This window comes from Rhipicephalus sanguineus, chromosome 9, assembly GCF_013339695.2.
Source record: "Rhipicephalus sanguineus isolate Rsan-2018 chromosome 9, BIME_Rsan_1.4, whole genome shotgun sequence".
In the NCBI taxonomy this organism is placed as follows: domain Eukaryota; kingdom Metazoa; phylum Arthropoda; class Arachnida; order Ixodida; family Ixodidae; genus Rhipicephalus; species Rhipicephalus sanguineus.
Window position 1 is genome coordinate 143,690,715 of NC_051184.2, and position 17,871 is coordinate 143,708,585.

The following is a 17,871-nucleotide window of genomic DNA, read 5'->3' on the forward strand; positions in this document are numbered from 1 at the left end:
ATCTGGTACTAGCGTTACGACTGGTTACGCACTACTACGACTACGAGGGACGAACGGGTGCCGCCTTAAGGAGCTTCGCCCCTAAAATTACAATAATTTATAGCGTAGTGGGTTCCTCGCAAGTGCACTTGTATTGGTTTCCAAGGAAGCCCATAAGCGCATGATACATTTCCTCGGGGTCTCAGTAAAATTACAATGATTTATAGCGTAGTGGGTTCATCGCAAGTGCACTTGTATTGGTTGCCAAGGAAGCCCATAAGCGTGTAGCGGTATCGTCATCCGTCACGATCATCATCACCCTTTTTACCACTTACGCGCCGCGCCTCTCGCGCAGGTATGCTCAGAACGTGAGGCGCGAGCAGTAGAGAACGTGCTCACGCTCCTGGAGGCTGGACGCCGCCAGCCGCTGCCGCTTTGCTTGTACTAGGGCCTTCTAATAAAGTAGCGAGAACGGCAGGGCCACGTCGGCCGCCGAACGTCTCTCTCACTCGCTACAAGTGCATGATGCATTTCCTGGGGGTCTCAGTAAAATTACAATGATTTAGAGCGTAGTGGGTTCCTCGCAAGTGCCTCGCAAGTGCACTTGTATTGGTCGCCAAGGAAGCCCATAAGCCCATGATCCATTTCCTCGGGGTCTCAGTAAATTTACAATGATTTATAGCGTAGTGGGTTCCTCGCAAGTGCACTTGTATTGGTTGCCAAGGAAGCCCATAAGTTCTTCGCCCCCCCCCGTCTCCCTCCCACGTCAACGTATGTTATACAGCATGACGGGAGAGGGAAATAGCAACCGGGCGTCACCCAATGCATATTACATAACTGGTGGGCCATTTAAAGCTTCCAACCCATTACAAAGGGCTGAGCCACAATTCTTCATTGTCATCAGTCGTCGCTTCTAAAAAGTGCACATAATGCCTTACAGACGTGTAGCTGGTGCCTCGCTTCTCCGCAGAATGACGAATAATGGCTTAGTAGGTGCTTCCCAACTTCACAAAAAAATGTGATTTATAGCGTAGTGGGTACCTTTCTAGTGTACTTGTATTGTAGCCCCAAGAGAGCTTACAGCGGGCTCTAGAAACGCAGCTCTTTCTGCTTTCGCTGTGACTGTGCTGCGGTTTCAGCGCAGGCCTGGCGTTTTAAATGCGAAGCATTTCTTAGCGAACCTCTGACATTTTGAGCGTTTCTATCTATCTATCTATCTATCTATCTATCTATCTATCTATCTATCTATCTATCTATCTATCTATCTATCTATCTATCTATCTATCTATCTATCTATCTATCTATCTATCTTACTATCTATCTATCTATCTTACTATCTATCTATCTATCTATCTATCTATTTATCTATCTATCTATCTATCTATCTAGCCGCTTACGTCTGGGTGCTCTCATGATCGCCTCCCTAACTTGGCGTAGACCAAAATTTGCATGGGAGGATAAGATGATTTGACGAATATGATTGCCGGGTCAGGACATGAATAATGTTACAATCTTGTCGCGTACGTCGTCAGACCCTTTCCACTAGACACGTGTGGCACATACCCGTTTACCACGGGCCGCGTTGTACGGGTATGCGCCACAGGTGATTGACAGTTTATATCTACCCAGGAACGGCGAGAACAGTCATTGGTAACTTAAATGCTAGAGCGTTAAGGAAATCCAACATCGGCAGCGTTGACTCAACAAACGGAAAAAAATTCGGCAGATCCCACGTACCGTGGGAGTCGATGTTATGCGAAGCATACGGTGGGTAGGGGACTGTGGCGTAACTTTTTTTACTGAGAGACACGTTACAAAATGACGCTAAAGATTTGTATAATTTTATACGCACACATATATATGAAGAGCCGCATATGTGTTACATAACCAGTTCTTTACGGTTGGGTATGCAACGTGGGTATTACCAACACCAGAAGCGGTAAGCTGTTATGTAGTGCTTATACGTATCCCGAGAAGGCAAGCACGTTTCACGAACCCGTGTACATCTGTGTAAGAAGTTCTTCACAGCTCTTGAAGAAGGGCATAATCACTTTAATCAGGGAGCACAAGCAGCTGGTCATGACCTGTTATAGGATCCGGTCGTGACCCTGGTGACATGGGGTCCATGTGTAGTGAAGTATGTGGTATAGTAGAGCTGTTGGAATTCGTGGATGCCTCGCTCATTTCGTCGACAAATTGTCTGTCGACAGAGCCGGCGACATGTCGGAACCTGAAGCCACCCGTCGTGTTGGTGAGGTATAGGCCGTCGAGGCTGGTAGGCCTGGATAGTGCTACGTAGACCAACATCAGTGGATGGTGTTTGTCGTATTCGTAAACTACCTGGACGTGTGTGGCCTACGTAGCCTAGTCTAAAGCGGATGTCAATCAATCTGGTATCATCCTCGGTCAGCATGAGGCCATCGCCCAGCCTCGTAAGAAATGAAGAGGACACTGCGCCGTTCTGGTGGAGAAAGTACACTTTACGGTGCGGTGATGTGGATATCATATGTAACTTTCGTTAATGTATTCCTCCGGGGTCGAGCAATGCTTCAACATAGCTTGCTGAATCATAGGAATGCAAACGTAATCTTTATTAGACTGCTATAAAAGCGGACCCAACACTCGAAATACAGACGTTAATCTGATATGACGCCTGTATCGTAAGAGTACATATCGTAGGAGTATCATGTAGTGTTTATGGCTTTCCTGTAAAATTAGATAGCCAGCACCACAACCACAATTGACGTTGCACCGATATTACGCCTGCGTAGGCTGTTTTTCCAAACCAGTTTATAGACCTGGAGTGGCTCTGTGGTAGAGCACCTGATTGCCACGCAGAATGCTTAGGTTCGATTCCTGCTGGGATCCTAATTTTCATTCTTTCCATTCGTTAAGTCAACGCTGCCGATGTTGGTTTTCCTTAACGCTTTAGCATTTAAGTAACCAATGTCTGTTCTCGCCGTTCCTCGGTAGATATAAACTGTCAATCACCTGTGGCGCATAACCGTACACCGCAGCCCATGGTAAACGGGTTTGTGCCACACGTGTCTAGTGGAAAGGGTTTGACGACGTACGCGACAGGATTTTAATGTTATTCATGTCATGACCCGGCACTCATATTCGTCAAGTCCTCTTACCCTCCCATGCAAATTTTGGTCTACACCAAGTTAAGGAGGCGATCATGAGAGCACCCAGACGTAGGCGGCTAGATAGATAGATAGATAGATACGTAGATAGAAACGCTCAAAGTGCCAGAGGTTCGCTAAGAAATGCTTCGCATTTAAAATGAAAATTAGGATCCCAGCCGGAATCGAACCCAAGCATTCTGCGTTGCAATCACGTATTCTACCACTGAGCCACGCCAGGTCTATAAACTGGTTTGGAAAAACAGCCTACACAGGCGTACCCTCGGTGCAACGTCAATTGTGGTTGTGGTGCTGGCTATCTAATTTTACAGGAAAGCCATAAACACTACATGATACTCCTACGATATGTACTCTTACGATACAGGCGTCATATCAGATTAACGTCTGTATTTCGAGTGTTGGGTCCGCTTTTATAGCAGTCTAATAAAGATTACGTTTGCATTCCTATGATTCAGCAAGCTATGTTGAAGCATTGCTCGACCCCGGAGGAATACATTAACGAAAGTTACATATGATATCCACATCACCGCAACGTAAAGTGCACTTCGTCCACCAGGACGACGCAGTGTCCTCTTCATTTCTTACGAGGCTGGGCGATGGGCTCATGCTGACCGAGGATGATGCCAGATTAATTGACAACCGCTTTGTAGACTAGCCTACGTAGGCCACATAGGCCCAGGTAGTCTACGAATACGACAAACACCGTCCACTGATGTTGGTCTATGTAGCACTATCCAGGCCTACCAGCCTCGACTGCCTATACTTCACCAACACGAAGGGTGGCTTCAGGTTCCGACATGTCGCCGGCTCTGTCTACAGACAATATGTCGACGAAATGACCGAGGCATCCACAAATTCCAACAGCCCTACTATACCACATACTTCACTACACATGGACCCCTCGTCACCACGATCACGACCGGATACTATAACAAGTCATGACCAGCTGCTGGTGCTCACTGATCATGGTGATGATGCCCATGTTCAAGAACTGTCAAGAACTGCTTGCACACATGAACACGGGTTCGTGAAACGTGCGTGCGTTCTTGGGACACGTATAAGCACTACATATCAGCTTACCCCTTGTGGTGTTGGTAACACCCACGTTGCCATTTGTAGCGTTACCCAACCGTAAACAACTGGTTATATAACACATATGCGGCTCTTCAACATATATATGTGGCGTATAAAATTTATACAAATATTTAGCGTCATTTTGTAACGTGTCGCTCAGTAAAAAACGTTACGACACACTCACCTACCCGCAACATGCTTCGCATAACATCGACTCCCACGGTACGTGGGATCTGCCGAATTTTTTTTTCATGTGGCCGTCTGTGCGTAGGTCCGACGGGTTGGTGCATCAATATTAGATTGTTAAAGCAGAAGCGTTCTTTGCAGGGAAATCCTCACTCGCATGTGGCACAACACATTTCGCTGTGCGGCTGCGTGCCTGTATTTCCTGAAACTGAGGTGCTATCAGTTCACCATAATCAGATCACCAGGGAAATCATTGAGGCATTTCAAGTTAGAAACAGGGGCGACCAGCGCATTAGCTCTACCATGCGTTGCCTTGTATGACAGCGAATATTGTTTCTTGGGACGTTCCGGACCTTAGCAATCTTCTTTGCAGCTGTTAACGTGGAAGTTATTAGACTTCTAACAGCGAAGCTGTTTAAGCTAGCCGTTTTGCGCGGCCTATCAAAAGACTATCATCGTCAACAAATATGTGCCCCAAAAATTAAGCAAATCCTCTCACCATCCTACTCACCACTGGTTCACAAAGAGAGAGAGAGGGAGCAAGTTGCAGAAAGAAGGAAAGAGAGAAAAAAAGAGAGAAATAATGGTAATATAGACTACAAAAATAGAAAGACAGAGAAAGATATAGAAAGAGTGAGGCCCGTATTCTGATACGCTCCTTACCTCAGTGAGGGGGCCTTAACTGCCTGAGGATGCCTTATCACGTATTCAGGAACGCTCCTTACTAAGGTTCCCTCACTGAGGCCCTCCTTGGTGCTCCCTCAAGTTAAGGTAGCTCTAGGGCTACCTTCAGGCCTCCTTACCTTGCTACTTGCACTGAAAGGGCGCTTCTCTGCACAGTACTTTGTCAGTGACAGTGTGTCCGATTTCTTATTTTCGATAGATGCCTTGCACTTCTGCACAAGCTCGCTCTAATTGTATCCTCGTCGTTGTTGGAAAATTGCTTGCCAGGCGTGTTTTTGAGCGTGTGGCCGAACGGCTGTCAACATTTTTCGTTAACATTGCGCAGCGCGAAGAGGACAAGGCATTTTACAGGAATAGAGAAAAAAAGAACAGACTCAAGGAATGCGAAACGGTAGGCTCCCTCATCGCACACCGTTCGTGCTGCCGTCTTCCAGGAATGGCAGTTCTTGTTTGGATTAGGCTAACAATGGCCTTTTTCACATGCCATGCGGGCTGCTTCCGCAATGAGACAGGTGCGGTCGTCCGGGTAAGAGAAATCACATTGGTCTCAGCGAACACAGGGGTGCAGCCGCATGCGCTACAATGTATGCCCAGAAAACACTCCTTTCCTTTTCTGCGAATTATCTCAGCCATTGAGATTAGTAATCCGTCGTGATACAGCCGAGTGACTTGTGCCTGAAAGATGGCGCCTACTCTGTGGCAGCATGACTATTTTAATGCGTTGTAGAAGCAAGCCCGAACAATAAAACTTTTGACAAGCTTACTGTGCGGAGTTGAGCTTGTACGAGCCTAGCTCATATGTCCAGCAAACATGATCACGGGTGAAATCGAGCTTAAGGTCAAGGAACCGACAGACTCCTAGAAGGGAATACCACGTGTTATGACTACGGGCGACATTCTTCAAATATTCCGACCATTTGTGATAACTCAGAATGAAACTCCCAGGTGCCACACTGTAAGACTACTAAGAAATAGTGCACATATATCTGAATACTATCAGGACTTGGGTTCCTGGGAATGGCTGTTGTAGGATTTTCTCGTTTAGCAAAAAGAGAAAAAACAGGTCAATCCACGAAGGCGCGATGCACGACCCGATAGACGCGCCCTTGTTTCGAATGTAAACATAATAATTTACTTGGACATAAGTGCATTCGAGTCAAATTCGCACCAAAGTGAGGAGATTTCACAACTTTAACACTACTCGGTTATGAAAATCAATCTCGCCCACGTCTTCAAGTCTTTAAACAATCTTTATTACTCGCTCCCACATAACAGGCCGTTGAAATGCATCAATGAACGCAATGAGCTCCAAGGTTGCTCGACCATCCTGTTTTGGCTGCTGCAACAGGCGAAAGTTAAGTAAACGAAAAAGGATGTGCGCCCATATCACGAAAAAGCAGTGTACACGTTATTGTTCATCGTTATCCACAAAAAAATATTCCTTTATTCTTGCTTGAAAACGGACGTTTAGTCAGTAGTTCACACGTAAAGCAGTGTACATGTTATTATTCACCGTTATGCATACAAAATATTCCTTATTCTTGCTTGAAAACGGACGTTTAGTCCGTATTTCACACGTACTCTCGATCCCAGACTTGTGATACACGCGCCTTACCTTACTGAGGCGGGCCTTAGGAAAGGAAGGTACAAGGAAGCTTTCAGAATACGCTGGCTCCCTCAAGGAGCTCCTTAAGATAAGGAGGCATCGAGGGCTCCTCACGTAAGGTAAGGAAATGGTCTGAGGTAAGGAGCGTTTCAGAATAGGGGCCTGAGAAAGAGAGTGAAAGAGAAACACAGAAAGGGAGAGAAACAAATAGAACAAAAGAAAGATAAAGAGAGAAAGAAAGAGAAAAAAGCAGAGAGGAAGAAAGGGAAGAAAGAGAAATGAAGATGAAAACAGCGAGAAAGAGAAAGAAATAGAAAGGAAGAATTAGAAAGAAACACATACAAAATAGAGAAGCAAGAAAGATAAAACATGAGAAAGAAAGAGAAGAAAAAAAATATTTAGAAACAAGAAAGGCCACCCAGCAGCGCTCTTCCTTCAGGCTTGGCACGACTAGTGAGTAGCTGCCATACTAGGGAAGGGCAAAGGCAACGGCAGCTTTGAGAAGAACCCGAAGCGATGGAAGTCCTACATCAACGACGACGTGCCCATAGATCTATGAGAGGTGCGAACGCTCGGTTCTGGAGTTTGGACATCCGTATCGTGAGTAACCTAGCTAAAGCCTAACAACAAGCTAGAAGCAACCAGATTAGACTTCAGAATCGTCCCGTTTCGATGTTTCAAGCCTTGCTCGACTTAATGCAAGTTTCGCGATTTTTTTGCTTGTTGCTTTTTATAATGGAGAGTGGTCCATTCATACGTCATGTGTGAAGTGCTCACATGGGTGACAGGTTGTCAGTATTTAAGTGTGCGTATATTTTTAAACAAAATTTATTTGCGAGCTCAGTGCTGTGGTGTGTCCTCCTACCGTATTTTGTAAGTGTCGTTTTTGCGTTGCGTTCAAGATATTCAAGTCCGCATACGCACTGGCGCGTTTGTGAGTCACGATACAATGTGGAACCGAGAACAACACTCAGAATACTCATAGACTAAACAAGTCTCTTCTACGAGTGCCATCCTTGTTTTCCTGTAACTCCTATATCCAATCGCTAGTCTTGTGCGCTTGTGGAATTTTGCTCTGTATATAACTCGCGCATTCACCATTGCCTGGAAATAAGACAGCCATGGTAGCATAGTAAATTGACAATAATTTTATTGGAGTACATTGCTTTGAAACGAGCATTTGTTTGAAAGTGAATTAGAGTGCTTGCGAAGCCGCAACAGAACGCGGTGTTTGTGTCGCTTACTTTCGCGCGCGTCGTTCGGGGCATAGTTTCGTGAGCGCACCCTTCGCTTCACTCGTCTGTGCTAGCGGACCGGTCGCGTCCGCAGTAGGACAGCAGCTCAGGAACGCCGCAGGGCTTGTGGCAGCATTCCTCGATGATGCCTCGCACCTGGCGGTGACTGGAAGGCCGTAGGAACTGCAGTGCCGTCTTAGCATCCAGGAAACCCAGACGAGGCTCCATCACCCAAGGGGGCACTGGGAAACGGTATTTTTTATTTTATTGTGATATCAATTGTATGGAGAGTCTCGGCTGATTTTGGACGTCGCTGTCGCCACCGTCATGCACCTTATATATATATATATATATATATATATATATATATATATATATATATATATATATATATATATATGTTTGTATATGTATATATCAAAGCCACAAAGAAAAATAATTAAAAAGCTTTCCGGCGCGCGGAATCGAACGGGCGACCTCCCGCTTTCCCTCGCGCAGCGTTAGACGGTTAGACCAAAAGCTTGGTAACGGCGAGCTATCTATATACACCACTTACATCAGCATACTTTCTTAGTTACCACATAGATGGCGCGATGTGCACGCGTGGCGCGCTTTAAAGATCGTCGCCCCGTTCCTGCGAACGCCGTTGCTCTTGGACGTACAGGGCGTGGTCGCCTTCGTGCGCTTATCTCGAGGAAAGAAGGGGGCGGCTTGCGGGGGGGGGGGGGGAAGCGGGGGGTTGTATGTCTTGTAATTTCCCCGCGCTGTCCGCGCTGATGTCGCAGAGAGTACGAAGGTCGCTTCGCTCGCTGTAGCGGCCGCGTTTGCGAAAGGAGCGCGCTGTTCAAACAGAAATAAGTAACAACTGGGACAGTTCGCGCTCGTCCTGTGTGTACCTGTTCGTTCGGTTCGTGCGTCCTGCTTTATGTTTGAGCAGTGGGCTTCCAGTGTCGAGCTGTGACGCATGATAGTTCGCTCTCGTCCTGTGTGCGTTCTTTTCGTGCGTCCTTTGGGCTCGAGCGACGCGCCGGCAATTTCGAGCTGCTTTCCGTTCTTCGCGTTACATTCCAATTTATTGCTATCGTATTCATTGCTTCGCCGTTACGGAGAAACTGTGACTTTTTTTAAATTAGTACATACTGCCAATCCCTTTCGGGATTATTGCAATAAGGATACAAACTATATATATATATATGAAGGAAAAGACAAAGGAAAAAATCATGCAATGTAACATAACTGTTTTTTTTCTTTTTTTTCTTTTTGTGCGTGAATGGCAATGTAAAGATAATTACGAAAATTCACATATGCGAAACATCTATACGCAACTGTGAAATCTAACTGTATAACGCTGACACATAATATCATATCAATATAATTGCGATTATACAATCATAGTCACACACAGGTACGTAAGCTTTGCAAAAACAGCATACAGTCTAATGGTAGGTAGGGGAATATGGGTAGCAGGGTAAATACTAACGCCCGTATTCTGAAACGCACCTTACCTCAGTGAGGGGGCCTTAACTGCTTGAGGACGCCTTACCGCGTATTCTGGAACGCTCCTTACTAAGGTTCTCTCACTGAGGCCCTCCTTGGTGCTCCCTCAAGTTAAGGTAGCTCTAGGGCTACCTTAAGGCCTCCTTACCTTGCTACTTCCACTGAAAGGGCGCTTCTCTGCAGTACTTTGTCAGCGACAGTGTGTCCGATCTCTTATTTTCGATCGATGCCTTGCAGTTCTGCACAAGCTCGCTATAATTGTATCCTCGTCGTTGTTGGAAAATTGCTTGCCAGGCGTGTTTTTGAGCGTGCGGCCGAACGGCTGTCAACATTTTTCGTTAAAATTGCGCAGCGCGAAGAGGACAAGGCATTTTACAGGAATAGAGAAAAAAAGAACAGACTCAAGGAATGCGAAACGGTAGGCCCCCTCATCGCACACCGTTCGCGCTGCTGCCGATCTTCCAGGAATGGCAGTTGTTGTTTGGATTAGGCTAACAATGGCATTCTTCACGTGCCATACGGGCTGCTTCCACAATGAGACAGGTGCGGTCGTCCGGTTAAGAGAAAGTCACATTGGTCTCAGCGAACACAGGGGTGCAGCCGCATGCGCTACAGTGTATGCCCAGAAAACCCTCCTTTCCTTTTCTGCGAATTATCTCAGCCACTGAGATTAGTAATCCGTCGTGATACAGGCGAGTGACCAGTGCCTGAAAGCTGGCGCCTACTCTGTGGAAGCATGACTATTTTAATGCGTTGTAGAAGCAAGCCCGAACAATAAACCTTTCGATAAGCTTACTGTGCGGAGTTGAGCTTGTACGAGCCTAGTTTATATGTCCAGCAAACATGATCACGGGTGAAATCGAGCCTAAGGTCAAGGAACCGGACAAAATCCTAGAAGGGAATACCACGTGTTATGACGGTAGGCGACATTCTTCAAATATTCCGACCATTTGTGACAACTCAGAATGCAACTCCGAGGCACCACACTGTAAGACTACTAAGAAATAGTGCACATATATCTGAATACTATCAGGACTTGGGTTCCTGGGAAGCGCTGCTGTAAGATTTTGTCGTTTAGCAAAAAAAAAGAAAAAAGAAACAGGTCAATCCACGAAGGCGCGATGTACGACCCGATAGACGCGCCCTTGTTTCGAATGTAAACATAATAATTTACTTGGACATGAGTACATTCGAGTCAAATTTGCACCAAAGTGAGGAGATTTCACAAGCTTAACTCTGCTCGGTTATGAAGATCAATTTCACCCACGTCTTCAATTCTTTAAACGATCTGTATTACTCGCTCCCACATAACAGGCCGTTGAAATGCATCAATGAACGCAATGAGCTCCAAGGTTGCTCGACCATCCTGTTTTTGTCTTCTGCAACAGGCGAAAGTTAAGTAAATGGAAAAGGCTGTGCACCCATATCGCGAAAAAGCAGTGTACACATTCATCTTTATGCACAAAAAATGTTCCTTAATTCTTGCTTGAAAACGGACGTTTAGTCAGTATTTCCCACAAAAGCAGTGTACACGTTATTATTCATCGTTATGCCTAAAAAATATTCCTTATTCTTGCTTGAAAACGGACGTTTAGTCCGTATTTCACACGTACTCTCGATCCCAGACTTGTGAAACACGCGCCTTACCTTACTGAGGCGGCCCTTAGGAAAGGAAGGTTGAAGGAAGCTTTTAGAATACGCTGGCTCCCTCAAGGAGCTCCTTAACATAAGGAGGCATGAAGGGCTCCTCACGTAAGGTAAGGAAATGGTCTGAGGTAAGGAGCGTTTCAGAATACGGGCCTAATAGTAATATACATCACTAAAGAAAGGTGCGAAATATGTGTAGTTTTATGTTTGTGCATCATGTAAGTAATTTTCAAGTAGTGATAGAAAGGTTTCCTATCACTACTTGAAAGTGGTGATAGAAAGAAGAAAGAAGCTGATTTCGTGGTCTGACATGCCATGAGTTCAATTTTTGCATCGCCTGCTGAAAAGTGGTCACTCAAGAATACCAAGTCAAAAATGTTAGAAGTTGTTGCTTGTGTGCGTGTAGGTTCTGTCACGATTTGACACAGATTAAATGCGAGCATCAAGTCTATAAGCATATCGGAGCATGCGCTTCTGCTCTCCATGGTGTGCCAATTTATATCTGGCAGGTTAAAATTGCGAAGTACGATAGCCTAGATCCAAACACGTGTTTGTGCATGTACGCATACAATGAACGCATCACCTCGATATTGGCAGAAGAGCTTCGTATACGCAGCCGAAAACAATTGAGCGAGGACTAAAAAGCAGTCTACAAAAAACCGCTTCCACGCCTTGTGCAATCGGTAGAACAGTGGAAGGAATTTTCTTTTTTATGAAAATGGCTACGCCCCCCGCCTCGAGTTTGTCTGTCTTTGCGTACTACCGCATAATTTGGTGGCATTAGTTCGAAATCTTGAACATCTGTTGTCAGCCACGTTTCAGTCAGTGCTACGAAGTCAGGCTCAATGCTGAGAAGCACGGTTTCAAGCGATGTTAGTTTTGGAAGTATACTGCGAGCATTCAAATTGAGGAAACCCATTTCTGGGTTGATTTTAGGCGGTGAGACCGCAATGTGCGTCTTTTTTTTATTGAAATGATGAAATAAGAGAGGTTGGTGCCATTATAGTGGCACCGGCTACTCCTTCTCGCTTAGAAGACAAAATATGTAGTAACAAAATTAATAAGGGCACAAAATGCAATACAGTAGAACAGATAGGAAAATACGCACAGCCGAACATCACATGGCAGTTCATAAACGTCTAATAGGTTCATGTGTACACAAGTGTTGTATGACAAGTTCAAATGGGAAAAGTCAGTTCACCTGTATACGTTCAAACTCAAATATTCTCTATTGCCTGAAATACACAGGAAAACACACTGACACAAATGATGACACATAAAATCAAATGCACTATCACAAACATAACACAATTCCTTCAGTATGAAGAGGAAGTCGACATCGTGTGCAGTAGGTCAATATTTCCATAAAATATTCGATTCTTCAAGAAACTTCTTGAAGGCAACAAGTGCCCTTTTCTGAAGACTTGCCGTTGGCCATGGACCTAGTATTTTCTTCAATGTGAAAGGTTTTCTATCTAAAAGTAGCAGACTTGCTCGTAATACTTTTCGTTGTGATTCATATTTTTTGCACTCGATAAGTAGATGATGTACTACATCTTCGTCAGGGTGATCGCAGGAACATTCTGTACTAGACGCACGCTTTATCCTGTGTAGGAAGTGTCGCGTAAATGCTGTTCCAAGCCGTAGGCGGTAGACTAATGCTTCAAATCTCCTATTTTCTCTCAAGTCTGATGGAATGCATAGTTTTATGTCAGGGTCTATTAAATATAAGTCCGAACTTTTAGACTTTTCATCGAACCATTTGTCTTTGTTGAGGCTAAAGGTTGTCTGTCTCAGGAGTAGGCGGATTTCATTGCGAGAAATTGGAAGGCTAATTGTCTCTTCGTTATTGTGTGCCCGATTTGCCGCGGCGTCTGCTGCAGTGTTTCCTGGAATGTTGCAGTGACCTGGTATCCATTGGAATGCGATCACGTGATACATTGCTGTTACTTTTGCGTGTTATTTTAGGGTTTCATATAATAGGGAACAGTTTAGAGAAGCATGTTGGTGTACAGCGCGAGGAACGACGAAGACCGAAAGAACAGAAGGGACACGGACGAGCGCTGACTCGCAACTGAAAAGATTTAATGAAAAACACATGTACGTAAAAGCAGAAAACATACAACACTGCGCAGAAGCGTGAAAAACCCGATGGAAAGAGTAACAGCGAATCACCTAACGGCACACGTGCTGAGAAGATATGCGAGCTCCTTGTCAGTAAGAGACAACGATGCCTCACTTACGCATGCGTCACCCATTCGGTTGATGTGAAAGGCCTCTATCACTTCTCTAGTGGTCTGGGAACTATGTTTTCACAATATATTTGCATCGGCAAAGACAGGTGTGCAGCCACACGGGTTGCAATGCGATGCCAGATGCGAAGCGTTAGGATTTTTTAGCGAATTTTTGTGCTCTCTTAAGCGCACATTGATGCATCGGCCGCTTTGGCCCACGTATGACCGCCCACATGTAAGTGGGATCTGATACACAATGCCGCTCTTGCAGGGCACAAATGAGGAAACATGCTTAATTCCACAGTCACTTCTGTCCTTGTCATTTCGCTTCATTTTCTTCCGAACCATTGGGCAAATTCTTGAAAGTTTCTCAGGAGCTGAGAACACTGATTTTACCCCATACCTCCGGCCGACATTGCTCAAACCATGCGACATTTTATGTACGTACGGTAGTACTGCTACTGATTTGTACTCTTCTTGTTTTAACTTTTTTCTATTCAAAAGATCCGGACTTTTTACCAATTTTACTAGCTTTTCAGTGCACGTAGCTAGCACGTGAGTAGGGTACCCGGCAATTTCGAGCCTCTTAATCTGTGCTGTGAAGCTGTGCTCAATCCCGTGAGCACAAGACTTGGTTACAGCTGATCTTAAGGCCGAGTAAGCAATTCCATTTTTCACTACCTTTGAATGATTCGAGGAAAATGGAAGGACTGGTTTCTGAGATCGCGGAAGGTAGCGCCAACAAACATGATTAGTCTCAAACGATAGGTTCAAATCCAAGAACTGTAAATTGTTTTCCTTTACAAGTTCAAGGGTGAACTTCAGGCCCTTACCGTTTTCTCTAAAAACTTTCAATATGTCCGTTGCCCTCCTGTTATAGTTACTACATGGAAAAAACACCAGATAATCGTCGACATAACGAAACAACGTCCCTGCTAAATCCTTGAGGTGGCATTGGAGTTTTCTATTAACGCTGCTTAAGTATATGTCACTCAGAGCAGGAGCTACTCGGGAACCTATACAGACTCCACTTTTCTGTATAAACACAGCATCCTTCCACTTCACAAAAGTGCTGATCAGATAGAACGTTAACAATTCAAGGAAAGATTCCACTGACATACCACATCTTTGTGTGAACATGAATTCATCATTGTGTTCAGTTACCGCTTCTCTGACACAGCGTAACAGTTCGGCTTGTTCAAGCGAATAGAATAGATCTTCTACGTCAATACTGATGGCTTTGTGATTACCTGGGTTATTGCTAGACAAAAACTGGACTGTCTCCTCGGAATTCTTTATCAGGAAGGGATCATTGAGGCTAAGTGGGGCGAGCATACTCTGTAGGAAAGACGACACCTTGTACTGCCAAGTCCCTTTCTCAGAGATTATGGCCCTGAACGGTACTTCAGGCTTGTGTGTTTTTGCGCTGAAAAAAATTTCAAGGTGTAGTGATTTAGCCTGCTTAACGCTTACAGCAAGGCGTTGAAGGCCAAGTCGTTCGAGCAAAGTAAATGCTTGCTCTTTGACTTTCTTTAGCTGCACCTTCTGGGGAACAAAATTCTTTTGTATTGCGGTATTAGCCCTTTCCAAAAACAATTGTTCAGGAGCTACTACGAAGAAGCCTTCCTTGTCAGAAATTGCCAAACTTAGCTGATTCTGTACTCTGTACATTCTGTACATTCTGTACTCGCTGTTACTCTTTCCATCGGTTTTTTTCACGCTTCTGCGCAGTGTTGTATGTTTTCTGCTTTTACGTACATGTGTTTTTCATTAAATATTTTCAGTTGCGAGTCAGCGCTCGTCCGTGTCCCTACTGTTCTTTCTGGTCGAACTGCGCAAAGGACGGGACACGAAGAAAAGCAAGACAAACGAGTGCAGACTAACAACTGAGTTTATTGAGCGATGAAACCAGCCTTTTTAACAGCCTCAGACCATATGACGCGTCCCCCTAGGGGCTACCACAGGAACAGCTAAAAGCCATGAAAATAGCACGTTAAGGAATTATCACTGAAACAGCTGAAAAGCTATCATTAAGACACGTGACAGGCTATAAAACCATGACAAACAACATGAAAAAGCATGAAAAGTGCAGTGCAGGAGAATGATGTGCGCAATTGGAAACAACCAACGTAGACTGAGATGATTACGTGCACGTGGAGCAGAGATATGCGTACTCTTTGTCAGTAAGAATAATCGACGGGTGGCTGATGCATCCCTCCCCTTTCCTCCTGATATGGAACGCCTCGATAATTCTGCGGTCTATGAATTTCCTTTCTTTCGAGAGAACTGTCGCGTCTTCGAAAATTGCCTCGCATCCGCACTGCCGGCAGTGCGCTGGTAAATGCAAAGCTGGGGCGTTAGACAGTGATCTCTCGTGCTCCCTTAATTGCATGTTAATGCATCTCGCGCTCTCCCCTATGTACGCTTTCCCGCAAGTTAATGGCACCTGGTACACCACACCGACCTCGCAAGTTACATACTTATTCCTGTGATGAATTAAGCACTCACTTCGACGCGACTCACTCGTGTCTTCCTTCCTCTTGCTAACCATGTTGCACACTTTGGAAAGTTTTGCAGGCGCGGAAAAAACTACATTGACCCATTGAAACTACATTGACGACAGGACGTTCTTCAAAGTGTCAGAACTTGCATCACGGAGCATAACGACGAGGCAGCGTTCGTAAGAAGAAGCTGCTTGTCAGTAGAAACCTTCCTGGAACTTTTGAACCTTTATTTGGATTCGACTGCTGTCGGAGTGGGAGGTGAACTGTACGTGCAAAAAACTGGCGTTTGCATTGGCTCCAGTGTGGCTCCAATACTGAGTGATATTTTTCTTAGCGGAGTGAATAGGGTCATTGAACAATATGTGCCAGATACTGTTAAAATTTTTCGCTATGTCGACGATTACTTGGTGTTCCTAGGGAGACAGAATTACAAAGAGACAGCCAAGTGTGTCCTTGGTCTGTTCAGTACGCATGGCCGAGGCCTGAGGTTTATGCTTGAATTTTGGAATGAATTTAGGTTGCAATTTTTGGATCTTCAATTAGACTTTAGATCAGACCATGTCTGTTGGTGCTACCAGCCGAGGGCTCGAAAACCGCTGCTTAATTATGCGTCCAGCCATTCTAAGGTGATTAAAATGGGGATCGCTTTCAGTGCTTTGAGAGCAGCGCTCGAAAAATCCTGCGTCCACAAGGTGACGCAAAGCTTCGAAAAGCAAGTGGAAAGGCTAAGGAACGCTGGGTATCCGAGCCACCTGATGGACACAGTTTGCGGCAAGCTCGCCCGCGTGGTAAAAGGAAAAGGCATGCGACAGAATGCCAGCGGAAAGCCGAAAGAGGTGGACAAGGTCGCCGTTGTTCCGTATGTTCACGGCCTTTCCCATGCATTAAAAAAGATCGGGAATAAATATGGGGTCAATGTAGTTTTTTCCGCGCCTGCAAAACTTTCCAAAGTGTGCAACATGGTTAGCAAGAGGAAGGAAGACACGAGTGAGTCGCGTCGAAGTGAGTGCTTAATTCATCACAGGAATAAGTATGTAACTTGCGAGGTCGGTGTGGTGTACCAGGTGCCATTAACTTGCGGGAAAGCGTACATAGGGGAGAGCGCGAGATGCATTAACATGCGATTAAGGGAGCACGAGAGATCACTGTCTAACGCCCCAGCTTTGCATTTACCAGCGCACTGCCGGCAGTGCGGATGCGAGGCAATTTTCGAAGACGCGACAGTTCTCTCGAAAGAAAGGAAATTCATAGACCGCAGAATTATCGAGGCGTTCCATATCAGGAGGAAAGGGGAGGGATGCATCAGCCGCCCGTCGATTATTCTTACTGACAAAGAGTACGCATATCTCTGCTCCACGTGCACGTAATCATCTCAGTCTACGTTGGTTGTTTCCAATTGCGCACATCATTCTCCTGCACTGCACTTTTCATGCTTTTTCATGTTGTTTGTCATGGTTTTATAGCCTGTCACGTGTCTTAATGATAGCTTTTCAGCTGTTTCAGTGATAATTCCTTAACGTGCTATTTTCATGGCTTTTAGCTGTTCCTGTGGTAGCCCCTAGGGGGACGCGTCATATGGTCTGAGGCTGTTAAAAAGGCTGGTTTCATCGCTCAATAAACTCAGTTGTTAGTCTGCGCTCGTTTGTCTTGCTTTTCTTCGTGTCCCGTCCTTTGCGCAGTTCGACCAGAATGAACTCGTACCAACTAGCCCAACTCTCCACGCTGCTTAATCCCTACTGTTCTTTCGGTCTTCGTCGTTCCTCGCGCTGTACACCAACATGCTGCCGTACCAACAAACCCAACTTTCAATACTGTTGCAATAAGTTTAGAGAATCTTTTCTAGTACTTTGTAGAGACGCTATAGGGGCCTGTGAATCGCTAAAAATGACCCATTTTCGCTCCTTTTTTACTGATGTTATAAAGCGCAACGCGGATAGAATTGCGAAGAGTTCCGCAACGGTAGGAGACGTCACTCTACATAATTTAAATGTCTGCTGTACTGCCAAATGTGGAATGACAAAAGCCGAAGAGGAGGAATTCGTATGACAGAAAATGGCGGATGACGATCTTCAGCTATTA

The 17,871-nt window shown here is 45.2% G+C and overlaps 1 protein-coding gene across 1 annotated transcript in view; it reads right to left on the reverse strand.

The window, feature by feature from the left end:
- Nucleotides 1-7,871: 7,871 nt before the first annotated feature.
- The window catches only part of LOC119403983 (insulin), a 244,082-nt gene continuing 234,082 nt past the window's right edge, over nucleotides 7,872-17,871 (reverse strand). Inside the window, exon 3 of the mRNA XM_037670613.2 lies at nucleotides 7,872-8,152. Within this exon, the coding sequence (XP_037526541.1) occupies nucleotides 7,968-8,152 (185 nt within the window). The 3' untranslated portion in view covers nucleotides 7,872-7,967. The remainder of the gene's footprint in view (nucleotides 8,153-17,871) is intronic.